The sequence below is a fragment of the Triplophysa rosa genome, unplaced genomic scaffold (genome assembly GCF_024868665.1).
Source record: "Triplophysa rosa unplaced genomic scaffold, Trosa_1v2 scaffold112_ERROPOS590841, whole genome shotgun sequence".
Taxonomy (NCBI): domain Eukaryota; kingdom Metazoa; phylum Chordata; class Actinopteri; order Cypriniformes; family Nemacheilidae; genus Triplophysa; species Triplophysa rosa.
The window spans coordinates 86,936-112,110 of record NW_026634058.1 but is presented as its reverse complement, the minus strand read 5'-3'; the positions used below and the strand labels follow the sequence as shown (position 1 = coordinate 112,110).

At 36.7% G+C, this 25,175-nt stretch overlaps 1 protein-coding gene across 1 annotated transcript; it reads left to right on the top strand.

Annotated features, from left to right (window-relative positions):
- The first annotated feature begins 17,119 nt into the window (after window positions 1–17,119).
- Window positions 17,120–23,503, top strand: LOC130549392 (metalloproteinase inhibitor 3-like). The gene is made up of 5 exons (XM_057326600.1): window positions 17,120–17,816; window positions 18,201–18,283; window positions 18,503–18,605; window positions 18,799–18,920; window positions 19,316–23,503. Exons 1-5 carry the CDS (start codon window positions 17,690–17,692, stop codon window positions 19,484–19,486), a joined length of 606 nt encoding a protein of 201 aa, XP_057182583.1. The 5' UTR covers window positions 17,120–17,689; the 3' UTR covers window positions 19,487–23,503.
- The last annotated feature ends 1,672 nt before the right edge of the window (window positions 23,504–25,175 follow it).

The window sequence follows — 25,175 nt, the reverse complement described above, 5'->3', positions numbered from 1 at the left end:
TACGAGCAAATGATTAAATCCTAATACCAAACTACGATATACAACGTGGATGCAACATCTATCTCGTGCTAACAACAATTTTGCTCAAGACTTTTTGACTTACATATCCAAAAAACATATTTACACATCTTAAATTGTTTTTCTATGGTAAACATTTTTATCGTTTTAACATATGCGTTTTAGTCGATAGGAAGTTGTCAGGCTTTACACTTATGTTTTATATAAGGTTTTGAAACGTTGTTCTAATATTTATGACTTTCTGCATATTCACGGCTTTGAGTCATCTACACGTTGGATTCATACATGTCTCACTAAAGCTAACCAGCCAGATGTTGTTCCGTCCTCAATACCAGGAGCGTCTCAAAAGCGAAGTGGCTGAATTCGTGAGACCACGTGATTTGCTAGTCCGACGTTGTTTTTCTGAATTTTTCGTGTTTTAGGGGTTATACCATGGGAAAGTAAAAAAAAAAAAGGTTAGGTTTGTGCAGTTTTTGTAATGCTTATTGCTATGTCATTCTTTGTTCCCTTATGTTTTACTCCACTTAAAAAAAAACATTATTTTACCACAAAATAACCTAACAAAATAAGGTCTTGTTTGAGAATAAACCTCTCGTTGTGCATTTCGGGTCTCCTTCCAAGGATGCAATGTGAAATACGTACGGAAGTCTGCAGAAGGACATTTATTTTGACATAGAACTGCGCGGCTTGGATTAAAGATCGGGCAACACACTCAGTTTCATATTAATCTTGAGTGCCTATACAGTAGTATTGCATACGTCGTATCTTCGAAGAGTATTTAGTTTGATCAAATTTACAAAAGACAGATACAGCTGTACGATTATTTCCAGAAAAACACGAGCCGCTATAGGTGGGACTAGTCGGGAGAGTGGGATGGAACTACAGCACGAGCACACAACACATCATCACTGCACTCAAAAAAAATGACTCATCAGTTGAACGTAATTTATTCATGTGGCAAATTTCCACATACAATTTGCCCATTAATATAATTGTATCTAATCATGTTTGTTGAGTCCGAAAATGTCTCATCAGTTGAACGTAATTTATTCATGTGGCAAATTTCGACATGAAATTTGTACATTTATATAACTATATATAATCATGTTCAATGAGTAAAAAAAAACCTCATTAGTTAAATGTAATTTAATCATGTGGCAAATTTCCATTCAGAAGTTCTACATTTCTATAATTATATATAATCATGTTCATAGAGTAATAAAAAACCTCATTAGTTGAACATAATTTATTTGTGTGGCAAAGTTTCCACATAAAAGTATTACATTGATATAACTATCTAATTATGTCTGTTGGGTGTAATAAAACTGAATTACTACATTAAACAAATGTGATTTTCCTATATTACATTGACCCAAATCTTGCAGGTTTTTGCAAGGCGTTCCTAGGAAAAAAGCAAGCGTCCGCAGGAAAACCAACCGCCAACGCAAGTCCATTTTAATTTTGTGAGTATTTAAGATGTGTCCAGCAAAAAATGGCGGTTTGATTGTTAATTTGTTTTCGTCAAAGTGACTATGTGTTATCTGTTGGCTTAGTACAGTTTTAGACGGAAAACTTTAGCGCATGTGCTTAGTTCAGATTGCTACAGGTCTAGTATTACTAATTTTAAATGTGAGAAATACTCCTAGTGTCAGTATTATAACAGTGTTACAAATCGCGACAAAGAATTGAAGTTTTTAGCTATTTAACATGCTCGTATTTATTAACATTATGGTCAAGTAAATATACACATTCATAGCTAACCGAATGTCTTTTTATTTTTTTGAAGAAATGTAAATTGTCCTGGTTGTACATGAAGTGAGTGTAAATGTGCTTGAACTAATGATGAAAAATTGAATTGGTTTCATGATCCCGCCTACCTCGCATGCGTGAGAGTGAAGCGAGGCGTCCCGTGCAGGAAAACCAACCGCCAACGCGAGTCCATTTTAAATTTGTGAGTATTTACTATTTAAGATGTGTCTATAAAAAATGGTAGTTTTAAAGTAGCAATGTTTTATCTGTTGGCGTATGGAAAACTGAATCTGAAAGGGCACATTCCCTCTATTTGTTATCAGTTACAGCTATAAGAATATACATTAAGTCTCTCAATAAAAAATGTTAACTCCCTTTCAGCTGTCAGTCTGCTGCAAGTTCCATTTCAGAAAGAATTCTTTTTTATACACCCAATTAATTTTCAATGGAAATCATGCCATCATGCCCATGCCCACTATTTTTCTCATTGCCACTTTACAGTTTTCAGGGACCTAAATTTATATAACGTTTTTGAAACATATTTTTCTCCTTGTTTTCTAGGTGTAAATGTGGACTTGCAAAAAATGTGATTTATCAGTAGGCAGTAGGTACCAGTTATTAAAACACTTCAAGTTAATCCATGGTCGTTATGGTCGCAGATATATTAACTGCATTTCTTATTACCAACATATACACTGTTGCTGTTATATTTGCTGTAGGCCTGTACTGTATTAACTGATAAGATTTTACTATTGTGTTATTTAATTAGCAAGTAGTTTACTGTTGCTGCAGACAGCTGCAAAGTTTCATAATTCTGTGAATCTAATGCTTTTGGAAGATGGAAAGATTGTTGAAGTGTAAAATTTCTCTGTTTGCAATGATTGTGTTGTGAGAGGTGGAATGATGCTGTAGTGTGTTGTAACTCTCGAAGTTAAATTTATGAAATTAAAATGATTTTTTTTATTGTATTGCTATTGATTTTGTTGTTTATATATTACATATTCATACAGATAATAAAATAAGCACAATCTTGCAATAGTGTAATACAAAAGCAAAAAATACTTATAATGAGCAAGTTGGTATATTTTGTGTATATATTTTATGGAATATTATATGTTGGTATATTTTGTGGTAAAAACAGTGACCGTTTTGTCTTAACTTACTTGAAAGTTACGGAAAACACTTTAGTTTAATGTAATGCAGATACATTTGATTTGTCAATGTAATATAGGAAAATCACATTTGTTTAATGTAGTAATTCAGTTTTATTACACCCAACAGACATAATTAGATATAGTTATATCAATGTAATACTTTTATGTGGAAACTTTGCCACACAAATAAATTACGTTCAACTAATGAGGTTTTTTATGAACATGATTATATATAGTTATAGAAATGTAGAACTTCTGCATGGAAATTTGCCACATGATTAAATTACATTTAACTAATGAGGTTTTTTATTACTCTATGAACATGATTATATATAGTTATAGAAATGTACAAATTTCATGTCGAAATTTGCCACATGAATAAATTACGTTCAACTGATGAGACATTTTCGGACTCAACAAACATGATTAGATACAATTATATTAATGTGCAAATTGTATGTGGAAATTTGCCACATGAATAAATTACGTTCAACGGATGAGACATTTTTTTGAGTGCAGTGATGATGTGTTGTGTGCTCGTGCTGTAGTTCCATCCCACTCTCCCGACTAGTCCCACCTATAGCGGCTCGTGTTTTTCCGGAAATAATCGTACAGCTGTATCTGTCTTTTGTAAATTTGATCAAACTAAATACTCTTCGAAGATACGACGTATGCAATACTACTGTATAGGCACTCAAGATTAATATGAAACTGAGTGTGTTGCCCGATCTTTAATCCAAGCCGCGCAGTTCTATGTCAAAATAAATGTCCTTCTGCAGACTTCCGTACGTATTTCACATTGCATCCTTGGAAGGAGACCCGAAATGCACAACGAGAGGTTTATTCTCAAACAAGACCTTATTTTGTTAGGTTATTTTGTGGTAAAATAATGTTTTTTTTTTTTTTTTTGTGGAGTAAAACATAAGGGAACAAAGAATGACATAGCAATAAGCATTACAAAAACTGCACAAACCTAACCATTTTTTTTTTTCTTTCCCATGGTATAACCCCTAAAACACGAAAAATTCAGAAAAACAACGTCGGACTAGCAAATCACGTGGTCTCACGAATTCAGCCACTTCGCTTTTGAGACGCTCCTGGTATTGAGGACGGAACAACATCTGGCTGGTTAGCTTTAGTGAGACATGTATGAATCCAACGTGTAGATGACTCAAAGCCGTGAATCATTAATTACATTTTCGCAAAAGTTTAAGTTGGGGTACTGCAATGTTTATTTTCTATACAAAATGCTAACTTACTGCAAATGATAGCTATAGCAAATTATTTTAAAATAATGTTGGCACATGAAAGCATTGCGAATAAATTTTTACTTTACGTTCTTTTTGTATGTTTTGACCAGCAAACTATGTGTAATGAAGAATTGGTGAAAAGTACAGTAAAAGTTTAAGAATTTATGTCTGTTTTGGTCACCCTAATAAAATCACTGGGACTTACCTGACCACCTCTAAAAAAAAAGTTCTGGCTACGCCCCTGCATCCAATCCTTTAAATCAGGAACACTTGAAACCAGAGCATCTGTATCTTGAGAGCACTATACAGCATGTTTTGCTCATTAGAAGTCAATTCACAGCGCTTCAGATGATGCATTGTCTGCACAAGTTGACCATTTTTCTTGCATGCTTTAGCCACTTTTTAAGTTTATTTTAAGGATATATTTACACATGTCGAAAGTTTCCTAAATTTAACTACATTTTACCACTTACCTGTAGTACACAATCCAGCACGCAACCTGTCCAATCTGTGTATGACAAAAAAATATATAAAGCCGTGTATGAAAAAATATATAAAGCTATTTACATATACAAAAAATCAAGCTACTTCATATCCTTGCAGAGAAGACCTCTATTGCTCAGTTGCTTTGTGTAAGAAAATATAGCCTAGTATATTCAATAGACACTCAAAAACAAAACATAAGAAAATGGTGAGGATAAAATGAAGAAAAGGTGATTCAACGTATACTTTGTGCATGTAAAGTTTGGATCTAAAGCAAACTGTTTAACAACAACAATTAAAACCTTGTTTAAACTAAAAGTAAACCGAAACACTTACTGTAGGATGGAATGTCTACTTCTTGAGTTTCCTTGCTACACAATCAGATGTCCAACACAAAATAATAAAGAGGTTTGATGCTGAAAAGAACTCAGAGTCTGCTCTATATGTCAGTAAATCTTAGAATCGTGTCTAGGTGTTAAGGGGTTGCCACAGTTTAACACTAACCACTAAAACAGATGTGCAAAGACAACTCGTAATAACAGGATGTGCGAGATTTGACTATTCTAAATGTTTTAAAGAATATCAGTTTAGAATCATATAAACAGTTATGTTAAAAGGCATACCTTTGATAGAATCACTTTCATTTTTAATCTAAAAAAATTATTTTGAAAACCTTATGCAGACTTATTTTTATGATACAACCTGGAGGCATGATATAAAACACATTCATGAAATTAACATGTCGTACATTCAATTTAAGGTTTCTTGCTGTTCAATCAAAATCTGCTTTGTGTTTTAAGGAATCACCCAACTGCCTGCTGTGATGCTATGAACACTAGCAATAAAGAGGTTTTTTTTTCTTCACCCTTGGTTGGTGGACGCACTGGCATCTCCTCAGACAGAAGGAAAACAGTCAGGATAGGGGCAACATCATGGACACCATTTAAAGACACCGCTCCATGCAGTTAGGAAAACATGTGCTTTAATTATACAGTGTTGTAGACACAGTTTGAAGAATGGATACTTTTTTTTAATTTTTCAGAAACATGAACGCTGGAAGGTAACCGCTCTTGGTGAACACTCATGCACGCATACAAACATTTATTGGGTCAAGCCATTTTCATGGAGGCCCCTGTACAATCAGACACGTGTGAGAATGGTTTAAGTTTTAAACAAAACAGATACTGATGAATAAAGCGGATATGTTTAGAATGTTAGTAGCAAAAGCTGTTTTCTGATTAGTTAGAGATATAGCGAGATTATAGTTTGTCCCATAGAATGCTTCGGGTACACACAGGTCAATTGGTCACGCATTGCCCGAGGGCGAAAGCCTCAGCTGGCGATCCTATACAACGCATCCCTGTGTCGAGATAATATGCTCGCTCGTGAAGCTACACAAATAACCGGTCGTAATCCGGCCAAATTTTCACGCTAGGGATGTAAAACAAATCATACCCGATTAAAACGTCCGACGCTGTCGCCCTGCCGGATGAAAACTCTGAATTACGTACCGCTTAAATGTCACGACGATTTACGAGTCGGTGTGTTTGCAACGCTAGAATGTCTCAAACAGTCCTTTCAGTATAACGGCAGGAATGTGATCTTTCAACCAACGTAAGTTTTACCACAGTTTTATCACAGCCTATATACAGTATATATATAGAGAGAGAGAGAGTGCTTTATTTAATTACTTATTCATTCCTTGCTTTGTTTTATTTGTTTATTTACTTATTCATTACTTGCTTTGTTTATTTGCGTATTCATTATCTATTTAATCACTTACATAACCAATTCTTTCTTTAATCACTTATTCGCCGATTTATTGTTTTATTTAATCACTCGTTGCTTTATTTATTCACACATAAGATATGCGTCAACCTCATTAAAACTTGTCCAAACATGATCTCCGGAAAAGAGAAAAAAATGTTCGGTAACCGTACGGGCAAAAGTTCAAGAGTTCAACTCCAGACGTGGGCAATCCCTCACGACGTGGACAGATACTGTCAAAGGGGGCCAAAAGTTCAACACAAAGGGGGGCAGTCCCTCACAATGGGGCGGGTATGGTCAAAGGTCAAAGCAAAGGGGGAGGGGCCCTCACAACGTGGGTGGTCCGGAAGTAATTCAACCCCCCCGAAAAGGTCAAAGGTCACCATCAATCATTTTGACACTATGACCCCCATATATACTACTCCTAACATTAGACGGACGCTTTTGTGAAATAGTCGATTTTCAGAGTTTGCCTTTATTTTTACCCTTTTTTTTTATAAGAAAGTTTATCCATGTTTGAGTTGTTTCTAGAAAACATTGTCAGCTTGGTTGGCACTAAATAAGTGGATGTTGTGCTTGCAATCTGGGTAAAAAGTGATGTTTGTTTAATACGTTTCATTTAAAAGCTATGTGTATGTGTTTTCATTTTTGAAATTATGTCTTTAACAGAGTAATATGAAAAAAACATGACAGCATGCAGCTGCATCTTGTGGAACAGCAGACTCATCTCCAGTCAAAGACCGACTCGCTGATGCCACCAAAATGGAAAACAAAGTAAGACTATTATTTCATTCTTCAACATTTGTCTAACAAGTTGTGCAATTTCACCCGAATCTGTAACAATTTGAACATGTTATGTTTCTAATTGGACTTGTATGTAGTGTAATTTGCCTAATATCAGTATTAGATACAAAAGCATGTTGTAGTAATTTAGCTTAATACTGACAGCATGTTTTCAAAAATTCCAGGTACTGGAACTTGGATTATTTGGTGGAGTGGATGTGAAGACACAGTCTGGTGAATGAAGCTGGCAACAAAAAACCCAGGCTGGAGAGGTTTAAATGGGAAAATAGGATTCCCAATTTTGTTGTGATTGGTAAACGCTTACCTTAAGCAGTCTGGAACACTTAAATCTACAAAAAAAATGTTCATACATTATATGTAAAACTCTTAGGCCTGATGGTGTATTGTAGTGTGAAATGTCTCCAATTATTATGCATAATAATTAAATTATATACAGTTAGGGCCATAAATATTTGGACAGGCACATTTTTTGTTATTTTAGCTGTGTATCAATATGTTTTCGAGTTACAGTTTTATAATAGATATTGTCTTAAAGTGCACACTCTCAGCTTTATTTAGAATGTATTCACATCCAGATTAGCTGAAGGATTTAGGAATTACAGCTCTTTAATGTGAAGCGCCCCCCTTTTTCAAGGGACCAAAAGTAATGGGACAGTTGAATAAAAAGCTGTTTTATTCACATGTATGGGCTTTTCCTTAAATAATTTTGTCATAAATGAAGCATGTTAAAGGTCTGGAGTTGATTCTACATGTGGTGTTTGCATTTGGAAGCTGTTGCTGTGAACCCACATCATGGGGTTCAGGGAGATCTCCATGCAAGTGAAACAGACCATAGTTAGATTTTAAAAACACTACACATCCGTCAGAAAGATGCCAGGAACATTAAGAGCGGCCAAATCAACAATTTGGACATTCTAAGAAAAAAACAACACACCGCTGAGCTCAGTAACAAAACAATCCTGGGCGTCCATATGAGATAAAAGTGGTGGATGATGACATTATCCTCTCCATGATGAAGAAAAACACCTTCACAACGTAGGACCAAATGAACACAATTCAGGTCTGTCAATATAACCTAAGGACTTACACACAACTGGTCGTGAATGAAGTCGATTAGCTACATTACACTGCGTTCCAAATTATTATGCAAATTGGATTTAAGTGTCGTAAACATTTAATTTTATATTGTTCAATTAAACTTATGGATGGTATTGTGTCTCAGTGCTCTTTGGATCACTGAAATCAATCTCAGACACCTGTGATAAGTAGTTTGCCAGGTGAGCCCAATTAAAGGAAAACTACTTAAGAAGGACGTTCCACATTATTAAGCAGGCCACAGGTTTCAAGCAATATGGGAAAGAAACCATGCTGCTTGTGCATTTTCTGTATATTTCTTTGGCAAGCAGCTTAAGGGCCATTTGCAGAAGTGTCCATTGGTGGTACAGTATGTGGGCCATTAACAACTGCCCAATTGAATCCAGATAAGCCATATAACCAATTTGCTATCTGGAGCGCAACTGAACGCGTCGCAGAGATGATTTCTTTGCACAGCTATGTCGAACGTGAATGCGCTTTGTACAAGCATGATTTCGATTACTTATGTTGCATATAGTCACATGTAGTCTTCCCGCTATTAACATGTAATATGAATACACTAGTAAATGACAAAAGTAAATTAGTTACTAAACTTATAACAGGATACTGTGGGCACGCGGGAGTGCGACTTCTTGAAGCACGCAGAAGACTTCCCACTCGATAGAGTCAGAGGCCTCACTGTCCCAATTGCCGACAAGAGGTGGGTAGTAAGCGCCATTACCGTTACATTTACTTGAGTAACATTTTGGAGAAATATGTACTTTTTAAGTAAAATTAAAAGTGTGTACTTTTACTCTTACTTGAGTAAATTTCTAATAGAAAATCTGACTTTTACTTCGTTACATAACTTAATTGCGTGACGTTCCTTCAGTTCCTTCATTTTAAAATATGCTTATTTAAAACGCGTTGTTATTTCAAGGTTGTCGTCTCTTTTTACAGGGCATTCCCGAGTGATCGATTCTTTTGAGTGATTCTTTTGAAAGCATTAATTGAACAATGGGCAAAACCATTTGAATAGGCTAATGAATCAGTTCAAATGATTTGTTCAGTTCGCAGCACGATCTGAATCATCTGAAGCAGGATTACTCACTCCTCGTAGCGCGAAACTTAAGAACACGCAGAACACAAAGAGCGTTGGATGAAGTGGATATTAATCTATATCTATACAATCAAAACTGCAAATGTGTCATATTGTTTGCCAGCAATGATAAATGCCCGCCATATGCGCGCACCCGCGCGACCTGTTCGTCAGACAGCAACATCGCGTTACCTGTCAGACACAGAGACGTGGGCTTGCAGAAATATACATTTGAAGAACAGAAGGAAGAAACTTGTTGATGGGCGTGTGGTTCACTGTTTACTGTTTGTTTACAAGTAAGAGCGTTTCACAACACACACGTGACACAACACGAGAAAACATGAGCTTGTTCAAAAATGTGTATTTACATTTAAGAGAGCACTGCAGATGTTCTAGATCATCTTAGGAAATGCTCTGAGTTTAGTTCATGCTTTAGTTTGACATGGTCTATTATTCTAAATAAGTTGTGTAAACTACATTGACATCAGGACTAGATGAAATTTACAGAAATGCTCGTCTCTTCTGTGTTTGTTATTCTTTAGTCTCTCTAGTATATTGCAAAGATATCTGCTTATGATAATTAAAAATATTGATTAAAATGTAATTTAAAATATTGGCAGTTAATAATATCTTTAATGTAGTAGACCATATATAATCAGATACAAAGTAACAAGTAACTAGCTACTTGAGTAGTTTTTTCATTGCATACTTTTTTACTTTTACTCAAGTAATATTTTAAAATAGTGACTTTTACTTTTACTTGAGTAACAATTTCTCTAGTTACTTGTACTTTTACTTGAGTAAAGATTTTGGCTACTCTACCCACCTCTGGTGCCGCGTGTCAGCCTCAGACGGCACCGGGCCATTTGAAACTGATAGATGGTGTGGTCCCAGTGCTAAAAGATGCCGCACATGAACTGCACACGGTAAGTCAAACTAAGTTATATGTCTGTGTTTTGTTGGCAATTGGCGCGTACGTGCATAATAAGGCATAATGCGATGATGTGCTCGTTCTGTAGTTCCGTCCCCCCTGCCTGCCTTCAGCAGCTCGTCTTTTTCCGGAAATAATCGTACAGCTGTATCTCTCTTTTGTAAATTTGATCAAACTAAATAAATACTCTTCGAAGATACGACGTATGCAATACTACTCAGGGCTCTAGACTAACTTTTTGCACTGGTTAGGACAATCTCAGCACAAAAGTTAGGTGCAGCCAAATTTTCGACCGCATCGCATTTAACACGGCAGTTTACCAGTTCTTTTTTTTAAATCGCTGTCCATATAGGCAAAATTGACTTGTAAATGATTAACTAACAATCTGGTCAACATAAAGTTCTTTATTTGAAGCACAATTCTACAAGAAAGGTAACTTACTGAAAAAGTGTTGATGCTTAAAGTGCTTCACTGAACTGAAACTTAAAACATCTCAAGATAAATGGACCAGGGCTTGACATAACCTGGGAGGTTGATAGCTCCGTGTCAGAGCATTGCTTATGATTTTCGGACGGATCAGGCCTTAACCTAACATTATTCACGAAAAAGTTGTCAATCGTTCTTTCCATCTTCTCTCATCGGCTACATCCACTCTGTTTAACTGACGGGCCTATAGGCTCCTCACCTCTCTGTCTGACTGCAGCACACGCATTTTCACACGTACACACCAGAGGTTGCGCTAGACTTTTTTATTGTCCGTTATTTTGACTGACAGGCTCGTAAAAAATCCGTCATAATCTTTACCAGTCACTATGGTGCAAGGTGGCGGTAATTAGTATGTTAGTGACGTCATCACGCTGTACTTGCATCTCGGAACTTGTTGTATTTTAATACAACTGAATGCCCAATAAAGCCGTTGGTGTTTATATTCATTTTTTATTTTTAATGTTTATGTTCATATGTGATTTGATCTGGGAAAACCCAACACATGGTGCAAATGTATATATTACAGTTTTTGATACCATATTCAAGCCCTTTCCAAATCAGTTTTTATTTTGCTCATACCTTGTGTATGTAACAAAAGTTATGGCTGAGGTCGGCTGAAGCGCTAGGATTTTCAGGAACGGAATTTGGAGAAAAACGGGTTTAAAGTTAAGTGATGAAAATAAAAGCACAACAGTCCAGTATCACAAGTAAAAGTCACTTTACAGTGGTAAAAGACTTATCTAATAACAATTTAATAAAAACATTTCCTAGTGTTGAAGTCTAACAATACTGTACAAAACCGTTTGAATAAAACGAAAGTAAGGAAAATGGTGCAGGGCACACTTAAAGAAAACGAGAGCTCTGCCATTATCACTACACAAGGAAACTAGCAAACATTACGGACAACAACTAATAAGCAGAGAAGCAAGTTTTACCTTGTTTATCATTTTTATAGAGCTTTTTACAATTTTCATTGTTACAAAGCAGCTGTACATAAGACATATTGACTATAAGCAAAACAATTAAAGTTGTACCTGTAAAAAAACGAAAAAGTTGAAAACACAGAAGACAGACATACCCACATACAAAACACTCCACACACAATATGCACACGTACTAACACACATAGACATAGACATAGACACACACACAGACGCGCACACACACACGTACACAGACGGGTACGCACACAGACACGCACGCGCACACACACGCTCAGTGAGAGCACACATTTAAGATAAAGGAGAAAGAAGCACAGGTCAAGTATAACAGACTATAAATTCCTATATGCAATATTAATTAAGTAAAACTTTAAAATTCTAAAGCAGTCCCCAGGCCAGGCAAATAGTGCAAAAAACAGTATGCAAACTGTGGCGAGGAACCCAAAACTCTAATCGAGAAAAAAAAACTCAGGAGAACCCAGGCCCAACCAGGGGATTCCAGTTCCCTTCTGGCAAAAGCTGCTGCCTCTGCACAAGCTCCAGAGAGCTTGCACAACAAGGCTAAATAAAATAAATAAACTTACTAATAAGGTAAATTATAGATTTAAGATTATCATTAATAATCTAATAGCATTTGAAATTTTGTGGTGAAGACGTGTCAGGTGACCGCGTCCTTCTTTATCCAGCTCTATCATCTCAGCTCTTGTCAGGTCGCCGCTTCCCATTCTCCGCTCTACCATCAGGTCAGGCCATGAACTGCATCCTGCTCGCTGTGGTAACCTTGGAACAATGAGACAAGACTGGCTGAGAGTAGAGTACTGTTCTGTACTCTTTGATGCAACAAGTACATCAGTTGTGTTTTTGGTTCCGGTTGATCTAACTAATGCAGCCTAAACCCTCTAAAGATTTATATTATGGAAGAGTAGTGTATGCAAGATTAAAAAGATGCGTCTTTAGTCTAGATTTAAACTGACAGAGTGTGTCTGCCTCCCGGACAGTGCAGGGAAGACTATTCCAAAGTTTAGGCGCTAGATAGGAAAAGGATCTACCACCTGCACTTGATTTTGAAATTCTAGGTATTACCAACTGACAGGACGCCTGAGAGCGTAATGCACGTGAAGGACTGTAATACAAAAGGAGTTCATTCAAGTATTGAGGAGCTAAACCATGTAGGGCTTTATAGGTAAAAAGCAAGATTTTAAAGTTAATGCGATGCTTTATAGGTAACCAGTGCAAGGTTGACAGAACCGGGCTAATATGTTCATACTTTTTTGTACGTGTAAGACGTATCATGTGCATAGTGTCTGGACTTTTGATCATCCCTTGTATGTTTTGCGATCGCGGTCCGGCTGGCATGAACAGCGGACCGGGAATAACTCCCGGTGCTGCAGACGGGGAGCTCTGTCATCTCACGAAAACATTGTATAAAAACTTTGCATGCCGTAGTTTACACAGGACTGGCGAGAAATGTGCATTGATACTCCTTCATTCTTCATGTTATGTGGTTTACTTCGATAGGTGAACTGTCTTTCCCGCGTCCCAGCGCGACATCTGATGGGTTTTCTCAGATCGCATCACGTATGTCTAGTCGGTAACAATGACAGGTGAAAACACGCACGTCCCTTCGCGAGCATATCACGCTCTAATGAAGGGAAACGGGGAGTTACAAATTGCCCTCATTGTAATCCATCAAAATGGCTGACGGACGGACGGCCTTCAGATTTTTCCGTCACTGGTAAAAAAAATCTGTCAATGAACACAATGTACACACACGTACAGGAAAATCTGGACCACGGCCAATCAGAGGGGGGTCCGCCCTTCACTATCTCTGATTGGTTTAGACCACGATGTGTGTCTGTTGTTGAATCACAGGGAGACTTTCAGAGTCGCGGAGACTTTTTTTCTCCCTCGAACGGTGTTGTGCCGAGAAATGCACCCCTGCCAGATTCTGCACCTCCTTCAATAACACAATGTCCGATTGGCTAATTCTAACCCCTCCCCACACCTAATCCTAACCCTAATACCTAATCCTCACCCTAACCATTGTGGGGGTCGGGTGGGTGCATAATCTGGCAGGGGTGCATTTCTCGGCATTACAATGGCTGGTCGCACCGGTGCGACCTCAGATTTTTTTTAGTCGCACCATTGAGAAATAAAGTCGCATGACCAAATTGGTCGCACTCTAGAGCCCTGCTACTGCATAGGTTCTCAAGAGTAATATGAGATTGGCAGAAACTGCGTGTCTTAAAAAAAACAAAGTCTATCTTAAATAGGTAAATTTGCGATAGGGCCATCAAAGCGGCAGGACCTGCGGGGGTGTCCCGTAGGCCATTGAGTCAGGGGGGAGGCTTAGGACGATTCTAAGGGCCCACGCACTTTTGAGGGCCCCAACTGAGGTCTCTGCCGCATTCGATACGGTCGTACCCTTAACACGAGTTCACGGATGGCCAGTGGGGCCTCCCCAGAGGGCTGACCTTTGAAACAGTCAGAAATTGGCTGCGTCCGAAAGCTATAAAATGCTGCCTTCGGATGCAAAATTTTAAGGTAGGAATTCATCAAGGCATGTCCGAATCCAATGTTTTCTTAACTTCCTATCTCCTGAGATACCTCCATCAGGTCGATTTTTGAAGGCAGCATGGATGTATCCTTCGCTGCCTTCAATGTCCCAAAATTCTGTGCTCGTGTGGGAAATGTGATTGGTCGAGCAGGGTCGAGTTAGAAAAAATAAAATGGCGGCCAAAAAAGCATCAGGGGCACAGTTTTTGTGTAAATAAAGTTATATTTTCTCTTTTAACAACTTTGGATTGCATTTCTAGCGAGAAATTAGTATTATAGTTTTAACATAATCGATTAGTTATCACAAAGGTGCCCTCTGTTTAAATTGCAAACAGAATTCTGTTAGGCTGCCTCTGAAGGCTGTTCGAATGTTTTTTCTCGGAGTGCCTTCATGCTTAAACGCTGTCCCCGAAGTCATTACCTCATGAGGCAGCGAGGCAACAAGTCAGCTACCTAAGCAGCCAGTAGCCATGCTTCCATCCAAAGATGCAAATTATATTTATGCGCAAAACTGGAATATGGCATAAAACATTTGCGCTGTTTCCATCCAACGAGTCAAACTTTCTGATAAGATTGCGCCAAATATCAAAAATAAAAATTGAAGTTGCTGCATTAGGAGAAGCCACTGTGGGCCTTTTGTCGTATATGATAAATTACTTGTGTCTTAGAGCCATGTTATTTTGCATAAGGCTCTTCCATTTATTTCTCAAAATAGTCCACGGTTTGCGATATCCTTTTCTCCTCTCACAGTTCTTGGAAGATTTGCGCGTTCCGCTAATGTTTCCATCAAGAATGGTTGTTACTTCTTTACATGACATTTAAAAATGTTCGGCTCCGCCCCGTCTTATCTCTGTTTTAGTGCGTTCTTCAATCCTCGTAGTGCGGGGTGAACTTCAGAATGAGAGAATAAGGTGTGTGTTTACTACTATTTGCTATGACATCTGTGTACACACACACACTAGAAAAGGGAACATATAACAAATGAGCAGGAGCACATATTGCGTTTCCTTCAATCAGTGTATTGTAAGTGATAGAAAAAGGAAAAAATAACAAGTTCAACCGTACACAACATGAGAATGAAGAAATGCATAACCTACACGTTATACAATAACATTACATGACCTCTACATGAATTAATCTACCATTGCCTTTAATCGAGCAGATTACAGGCATGAACTAGTAAAGGCAAATTATTTGTTTGGATGAGACAAAAAAATGACTATAATCCAAACGTGTACATCGAATCAATAAGGAGACAATTAATCACTGTATTACATATTTTTTAGAAACGCGGTAATTCGCGCCAACCATTGCACAGGAAGTCTCAATACATTCAAGAACGATGTAAACACAAAAGTGAGAATGAATGTTAGAGACAAAACCATCGACAGTGTCATCACAATGAGCAGACTTACAGCATAAACATCATTAAAAATAGTTGCTTCATCTACAATCAAGCTTAATTACTGTGCATAAATCACGCTAATATTAGCAGCATAGCATCGGAGTTACTCACGTGCTCCGAGTGTCGCTCAATCTTACTCTTTTTTTTTACCACTCAAGTACATTATAACAACAATACAAGTTTCCAAACAATTATTTAACTAATATTCTTATAAGTATCAGATTTTGAAGGGCTTACCTAGAAAAGGGAACATATAACAAATGAGCACAAGCACATGTTGCGTTTCCCTCAATCAGTGTATTGTGAGTAATAGAAAAGGAAACGGGTGCTCACCACTAGTTGCTAATATTCGCCCTCTACTGGAACATCATAATAATGCATTAAATGAACAATGAATAACAAATCTCAGTGCTGTCTGTGTCAATGAAATTAATTAACAGTGAAATTAATGAACAATAAAATGACACGTTTACCCTGTTACATCTGCATATGCGAAGTTTTGTTTTAAATACAGTTTACATAATGTGACGCTGGAGCAATACCAGACAGTTTCTCATCCACTGTAAAGGTTTTAGACTGTTCGCCCCTCATCAACACATTATACACAATTGTTATATTTATATTTTCTTCCAAATGGAGGTCCGGACAATATGTTTTTTGAAAACAAATAAATATTGAATCAATTTAGCCCAGTTGGATATACTGTATGAAAGATATGATCTTTTATCAGGCCATTTATTTTATATTTTGATATCCACAGTGTGTATGTATAGGCTATGTGGCTTTAGGGGAATGCCCTTTTAATAGAAGTCTGATAATTAATATTTGTAAATAAAAAAACTACTGACAACATGCAAACAGCAAATGTAATGTAACAATTATTAGTAGCGCTGCTTACTAACGTTACTTTTGACTAAATTATTTGCTTGTTATATTTCCTATTGTACTAACTTCTTACACTTTATAATAAAGCATTGTGTTTTGCATCACATTTCCTTTTATTCTAAACAAAATCAGAGCAGTCATGTTGCCAGAATCACATATTAATATTTGTAAAACATTATTCTGTATGTGGCATTAGATGAACTCAAAGTCTTGCACAAGAAGTGACGGACAGCACTTGTATAAAATGCTTATCAGAGTGAAGGCCAAAAAACAAAAATGTTCCTTACTGATAAATAATGACCCAGCAGCTGGTTGTGACATTTATTAGAGGGATTTACTGTATGCTTGTGATGTCCCTTTGAATTATAAAGTGTGTTAAAATCAATGTGATTTAATATTACTTATAATATACCAAAAATAAACAATTGTATTTTAAGAAGTAAAATTAAGTAAGAGTAATACAACTATGTGTTTTTTTAGTCTACTAATCCTGTGTTTTTAGGTGCATTGCTTTTATATGTAGACTAACGTGTGCTTCTATGAAACTGTGAGTAGTAAAATTGTCACTAGAAAAGTGACTAGAAATGTGTAAAACAAAATTGATGCTGACCATATAGGACCATTTCTTAATTTTCAATGTACTGAAATATTTGGCCATTTTGTTTAGAAACCAAACATTTTAATGTTGTAAAAGAAAACACTTTATGTTCTGTCGCATGTGTTTTGACAATACTTTTAATTGAACATTGTACAATGATATTTTAAGGACAAATATATTTTCAACTCTGCAGATGGCCGATCGTGGACAGACAGAGGGGCGATCGCAAGGGGCCCAAACTAGAAATTAGACAGGTGGCCCAGAATGCCTAGTGGCGCCCCTGATTCTAATATTTTATCTTTTAATATGCAGGACTAAGTCATCAACACACAAGAATGTGGGAGGGGTTTGTTTGGTAGGAGGGGCAGATCCCTCCCTCAGACATGTGAACTATAAAATGCATCCACTTCCATCGAGAGAGAAGGAGACAGTCTATCGCAGCCTGTAAATCAGAACTAATCCTTAGAAAGTATCATTTGACTTCTGCACATGATGGGCGTCACACTGTTGGGTGTTGTGCTGATCTTCTTGTCTGTAGGGCTGAATATACAGACAGCAGAGAGCTGCCGCTGTTTCCCACAACACCCTCAACATCAATTCTGCACTTCTGAAATGGGTACGTCAAATCTAATATCTTTTCCAATATAATTTTTGTATAAATTTTGTAAACTGCAGAACACATTTAGCTGAGGGAAACGCTGTATTTCAGTTGATTTGTCATTTATCTATAAAACCACGAGCAATTTTTAATACAATTTTTTCATTTCAAATCAAACAAGTGTAAAAGTACTATTTACATTATCTGCTGGAAGTGTTTATGATTCAGAAACAAACAACAATGTCCAATGTTGAATGTTGTTAGGGGACAATAATAATTAAATATTTTATATTAACAATATATTAGTGAGTGTGTGAAAACTCCACAGTGCTGAATAGTCATGTTCAGGATGTTTATACAAAACAACATTTCTAACATTTAAGCCACTTTATTTTCCATCAGTGATTTTAGCTGACATAACCGCAAAGGGGGGTTCTGTTAAGGATAAAAACCAATTATTTCGGTATAAAATCAAACTGATCAAGGTGAGCTAATCTACTTGCACTTTCAAGCATCCACATTTCTCATAATGAGTCAGAATCAATTCAATTTAATGCAAGATAATGTTAGTCTTTCATCTACAGAAAAAGATAAAATAAAGATCTTGAAAAAGAAAAAAGAAAGAGTATCACAAATTTCAATTTTGTAGAATATTCACAATAAAATACTACAAATACAAAATATAATGAAAATTCCTTTTTCAGGTATTGAAAGGTTCCAACAATGCAAAGCGAATTCAATACGTCTACACAAATCCACAATCATCGTGTGGCATCACACTGGATCAGGGGCGATACGTGCTTTCAGGTACACCTCTGCTTCTCATTGAATCTAAATTTACCATAAAAAACCTGTCAATTCTTATTGCCTTATTGTTTTTTAGTTTCATTATTTTTTATTAGTGGTACTTGTGGAAGCAAAGCATATGAATATAAATAATTCTTTATCGTAGACCTCAGGGAAATTCCCATTTCCATTTTCTTTTTTCTTTTTTTTAAAGGATACCAGTTCAAATATGGGATCGAGGTAGGAATGTGTGACCTTGTAAAGCGATGGGATCTTCTTTCCTTAACGGAACAAGAAAACTTCAAACAAACATATAAGATGGGCTGTGACTGCACGGTAATGATATACAGCATACAAAACCTTGCAAAATTTTACTTGGTATTCACAATTTTCTACCAAAATGGCATAGTTTCAAGAATTAGCCAACCTCTGCCATGCAAGCCTCCGTTAAAGAGAGTGCATTTTGCTTTTTTAAAACAGAAAGTTCACCCAAAAATAACATTTCTGTCATCTCATGTGCTACTGGTTTTGTTATGGGAAACACAAAAGGCATAATGTTACTGAAAACAGTCTCTAAATTGTGCTTTGCATCTCTTGGAGTAACACTAGGGTGAAGAAAACATAACTGAATATATATGGTCTTGGCGAACTATTCCTTAAACAACACAAAACTCATGTCAATGTCAAACTGTATGTCAGCTCAAACTCAAGTCAAACTGTCATCTCCACAGATCTCTACATGTTTTGAAAGTCCTTGTTGTCCCCAATCTAAGAACGAATGTTTGTGGGAAACCAACTCTCCTGACTCTCTGGAGTATGCCTGTCTGAGGGACAGTGACGGCATCTGTAGCTGGTACTGGCCAAGTTCAAAAGTTGATGAAGATGCAATGTGCAAAGCCTAAAAGACCAGCATTTTCTCATTCTTAAAGAAGATATTTGTTGATCTTTAATACTAATTCAGCTTCTGAGTCCATTTTTTAATCAATTTAACACTGCTGTTTTAACTCTGAGAGAGGAAAGATCCCATTCTTCCCCCACTGACTGTTTCCATCTGCAAATTAAACACCTTTGTATGCAAAATAAACGTGTTTCTATTTGATTGTAATATTAAAAAGTAAGCATGCTTTGTAAAAACAGGATATTTTTCAGTTGAATTCAATAAAAATGCATATTAAGCAACATGTCTAAAAGCATGATGTGAAAAATGACAACGTTAAAAAACCATCACAATGTTTAATAAGCTGCTGATGTAAATCCCTTATATTATCATCTACATTTATGAATTCTATGGATGATTTTACTGCTTTTAACATGCATTTAAGGTACACATTCTTCATCATACTGTTAACTTTGAGAATCATTTCAGCCTTTAGCTCAGGTATCTGTTGATGGCAGAGGAAAATTTCTCAGCTTTTTCGTAAATTGTAACTCACACTCAGACTATTAGAAGGTGACGTGTTGGGCTAAAAGAAAACAACATTTTAATAGTCTTATTTTTATTTAGAATCAACTTGTTTCATAGGGGCTGTGTGGCTATACAACCATGTCTGATCATGACTACAATAAAGGCAACAAGTTAACATTAGACCCATTTTATGTGTTGCCAAAACAGATATCCAAGTGAAAAAAAGAATTAAGCCCCAAGAAGCCTTGGTTTACAAAGATTTATAACAGCTAAGGGTGTTGTTAGACATTGTTTGGACGATTGACCCACTAAAGAATGTACAGTGCCCTCCACTAATACTGGCACCTTTGGTGAATATGAGCAAAGAAGGCTGTGAAAAAATGTCTTTAGTGTTTAACCTTTAGTTCTTTTGTGCAATATCTTAAGAAAAAACTCTGCTCTTATTGAAAACAAACAATTGGAAATACATAACACACAAAAACAAATACTTTGTTAAATATATGTGTGCCACGATTATTGGCACCCCAATGAATTCATATGCACAAAATATTTTGTATAGAATATATTTAAAGTTTAATCCCATTGATATTTTGTATTTTTCTAGTACACCTGGGTGATTAGGACCAGGATATTGTATAAATAAACTAAGACTTCCTTTTTCACGGGGATATACATATGAGGTAATTCATAGGCCAAACTCCCTTAATCATTTATCACAATGGATAAGACCAAAGAACGTAGCTGTGATGTGCGGCAAAAGGTTGTTGAGCTTTACAAAATAGCTACAAAAAACAGAAAAAAATGCAATACCCATTCCCACCATAATAATTAAGAAATTCCAATTAACTGGAATTGTTATGAATTAGCGTGTCTATCTTGTACCAGCGTCAGCATTATGGTTTGAGCCACCATAAAATCTGCAGGAATCACAATTGCAGTTAGTTGAGTCTAGTGGTCAGAAAGTCTCCAAAATTATAATCCGATGTCACCTACAGTGAGGGAAATAATTATTTGATCCCCTGCTGATTTTGTAAGTTTGCCTGCTTACAAAGAAATGAAGGCTCTATCATTTTTATGGTAGGTTTATTTTAACTGATAGAGACAGAATATAAAAAAATCAGGGGAAAAATGTTATTTAAAGTTTATAAATTGATTTGCATTTCAGTCAAATGATTTGCATTCCCCTCACTGGGAATCACCACAGATTATTTGGAAGGATTTCAAGAAAAAAGCATCTATGTTGTGGTTTCATAACGTTGTACCGACATATACACCCAATTTCCCACAAAAATGACACACATTGAAAATGGATAAATGGTGTTGCTAAAGAGTAAGTGCCACTGAGACCACAGAAAAAAAAAACCTTTTTGTGGTTATCATTAAAAAAAAGAATGAACTGCAGAGTAGGATTTAGTGGTTTGATGGGTAATCTAACTACAGTACATTTAAATTTGCAGCGTACAGATTATTTATTTGGAAGGTTTATACTACATTCATTTTTTTTTGCTGTATATAGGCTACAGCCATGGAAAAAATTAGGAGACCATTTCAGTTTTTCGGATTTTAGGTAGGGTAAACGCCCCTATTAAACTCACATAGCCATTAAGCAAACTTCCATATTTGTTCATGTGTTCACACTGTCTGGTGACCGTTCTGAAAGCTGTCTAAAAACGTTGACCAAAAGTGTCGTCCCTTAAATGTGCCGTGTTTAGACGTTTAGACTTTTATCTAGAATCACTCCTTACTGCCAAATTAAGAGATTAATGTTTAAACGTTTGCATGTTATGACCTTGAAATCAAAAGATTTTTTAAAAATAGAGCAGATGCTACAGAACTGTCACAGCTTTCCTTCATTTTGGTTTTTGTGTTTTGGTTTTTGTCTTCTGTATTCCTTAGCCTGTGTTCATTATTTGTTAATTAGCTCCTCACCTGTTTCTGTTTCCCTTGATTACGTTTCCCCATGTATTTAAGACCCGTTTGTTCCTGTGTTCATTGTCCTTTTAAGTTGTTATGTTTGGGTGTTGCTACGCTTGTTGGATTTTCTTTCTTTCTTTCTTTCTTTCTTTCTTTCTTTCTTTCTTTCTTTCTTTCTTTCTTTCTTTCTTTCTTTCTTTCTTTCTTTCTTTCTTTCTTTCTGCCTGCCTGCCTGCCTGCCTGCCTGCCTGCCTGACTGGATTTATTATTAAAGCTCTTTTGGAATATACTCCTCGCCGTGCTCTTGGTTTACACATCATCATTGGATCCTATCAGGAAGCATGTTGTGCGCCCCAAATTCACCCCAACACCACGGAAAAGTCCCCCACAATGCCCCGCTGCCTTAATAAATTGCGTGGACGCTGAGGCTCACCCAGGCAGCCGGCGCCTCGACGCACCCACGCTCTCCCTGCTCGAACAGTTGTTGCGGGAGTTCGATGTATGTTAAAGGGGACCTATCATGTACCTTTCCAGGCCGTCGGAGCCTGCTCGGTCGCCGATTGAAATGTTCTTCATTTCGACGAAAGTAAATTGTCTATAAATGCTGTGTCAGCAAAATGTTGTTTAAGTAGACAGCTGAGTGTGTTTTGAGACACAGCCGCTCCCTCTCTCCTCCCATCTGGATCACCTTTGGAGCATATGGACTAATATCTTGCGGAAGAGTCAATGCAATGAATGGCAAGACTTTACATAACTAGCTTACACTATACATTGTGGACTGTGGATGACACTCCACCTGTTGTCAACTGTGAAACCACACAAACTTTTTTACCATAAAAAGTGTGACTGATGGTAAATACGCGAGTGAAAATATTTAAATACAGTTTGAATTTATACATACAGTTATTTAGCATGTGTGCCAACTTTTAACATGTTCATCTTTTTCAGGTTCATCACTTGCTTGTTAATCAACATAAAAAAATACTGTTATATACTATAGTATTTACTGTAGTGAACTTTAGTAAAATTCTTCTTATCTACTTTAATTTTTTAACCTTATTGTTGTAAATAGTCTACTGCAGTTTTTCAATTTAATTTTGAGTTGAGTTTACTAGCATAAATGCTATGGTATACATTATTTTTCATGTTGAAAGAAACCATTTCTAATGGCTTTATTTGTTTATTCTAATATTTAACTATAATGTGTTACAAATATCCTCAGAAGAGATCTTTTAATAGATTTAGAGCTGTATCTTTGTTTCTAGTTTAATGTCATGGAATGAAGCATCACATGCTTGTGAAGATCCACTGAGTATGTCATTGTTTTGACATACAACATGGTCATATGTTTAAATAAAATGTGATAGAGATGTGAAGAGTAGACGGTGTTTGACTTCCAGTCATCATTTACATGTACGCATTTGGCAGACGCTTTTATCCAAAGCGACTTACATTGGGATTGTACTATACATTTGTTTCTGACTATGTGCAATCCTCTGGGATCGAACCCATGACCTTGGCGTTTGGGTCCGTGTATCATCTGATCATTTGATTATTCCATTCAATATAACAAACGGGAAAAGAAAAAAAACAGTCGATATTTCGTTTTTCTGTATGCACAAAAATTAAAAAAACGATGTGTTTCTTCTTATTTCAGCCTTAAAAGGGAAATCCAATAAATAAATAAACCAAAACGAAATAACGACCCTAATTATAGTTTTTTCATTTTGGGGTGATTTCCCAGGGTCTTCTACGCGCGCACGCTTTGCGCATGCGCAATGTACAGCCGCTTACCGGGATCAAGTGCATGCGAACTTGCGAAGCTCGAAATGGAAATGAATGCATTTGCATATGCTTTGTTTGTACTTTTCACTCCCACTAAAAGAGTCACACTGAGAGAGGAGGACATTACTGTGGAAAATATTTCAAAAATATATATTGAACAATGCCGTTCACATACAATACTTTCCAGAGCTTACAGTCGAAGTTGGTTAGCATTATTGCTTTTAATATGTGACATTTAAGTAAACAATTAAGTAGCCACAGCTGGCTTGTAGCAGCAAAGGTGTAAATCCATGAATTACTTTTGTAATTTATAAGTTATGTGATGCGAACAGCCCCTCCCCCCGTAACCTCACTCAACCGAGTTCATTAGGTTCCCCCAGCTAAAACTACTGTCGCTATAGCGTAATTCATAAAAAATGTTCAGTTTGTGTTGAAACTGTGAGGTTTTTATGTAGTCATTTGCACTATTACATTACATCAGTTTAGGCTACTGTTTTTAGGTAACATGCCAGAGCCTGTACCTCACGGAGGGACCATAATAATGTTGCAGTGTTCCCCAGAGAGCATGCGGCCTCTTTTCCGATATCTAGTGATATGTCATATTATTTAAAAACATTTGATGAATATGAAACATGTACAGCTCGAGTGAAGCCATTGTATATGATAACGGATCGATCGCGAGATTCGTGAAGAGCTCTAGGCGCGCTGCCGCGCTCGCAGAAATCCGTGCAACATCACCCAAAAATGAGAAAAACAGTAATTAGGGTCGTTATTTCGTTTTGGTTTATTTATTTAATGGATTTCCCGTTTCAAGATGAAATAAGAAGAAAAACATCTTTTTTTATTTTTGTGCATACGGAAAAACGAAATATCGACTGTTTTTTTCTTTTTCCGTTTGTTATATTGAATGGAATAATCAAATGATCAGATGATACACGGACCCGTTTGCTAGTGCCATGCTCTAACCACTGAGCGACCAAGCAACAAACATGCAACATTGTGCAGCACCTGGTTGTGGAAGAACACAGTCGCTTCCTCCAGATTCTGATATTAGGAATGCGTGGTTGAAGTTTATTTTTAAGTACGTTCCTGCTCACGTGGGTGAAACATTGAGCATTTGTTCGCGACATTTCACCATGGATTCCTTTGTGAACAAGGCGCTGGATTTGCGGAGAGACTAAAATTAAAAAGCAGTGCTGTGCAGTCTATATTGGATCCTATTTATTGGATCCGATCCGATTTATGTGAGTAAAACATATTTGTACTCTGCGTCACTATTGCTTTGTTAGAGATCGCTTGATATGCCCTGATAATGTGTAACCTAACATTACGTGTCTAACCAAATTCACAGAAGGCTCTAACTAAGTTTACAACGCAAACTGCTATCCAATCATAGCAGTGGGCGTTTACTTCCAAGTCTTCATTGCGGCACGCCCATTAAAACAGATCGTTTGTCAAGACGGCCTCAAAACTAGAAAATAGCCTAT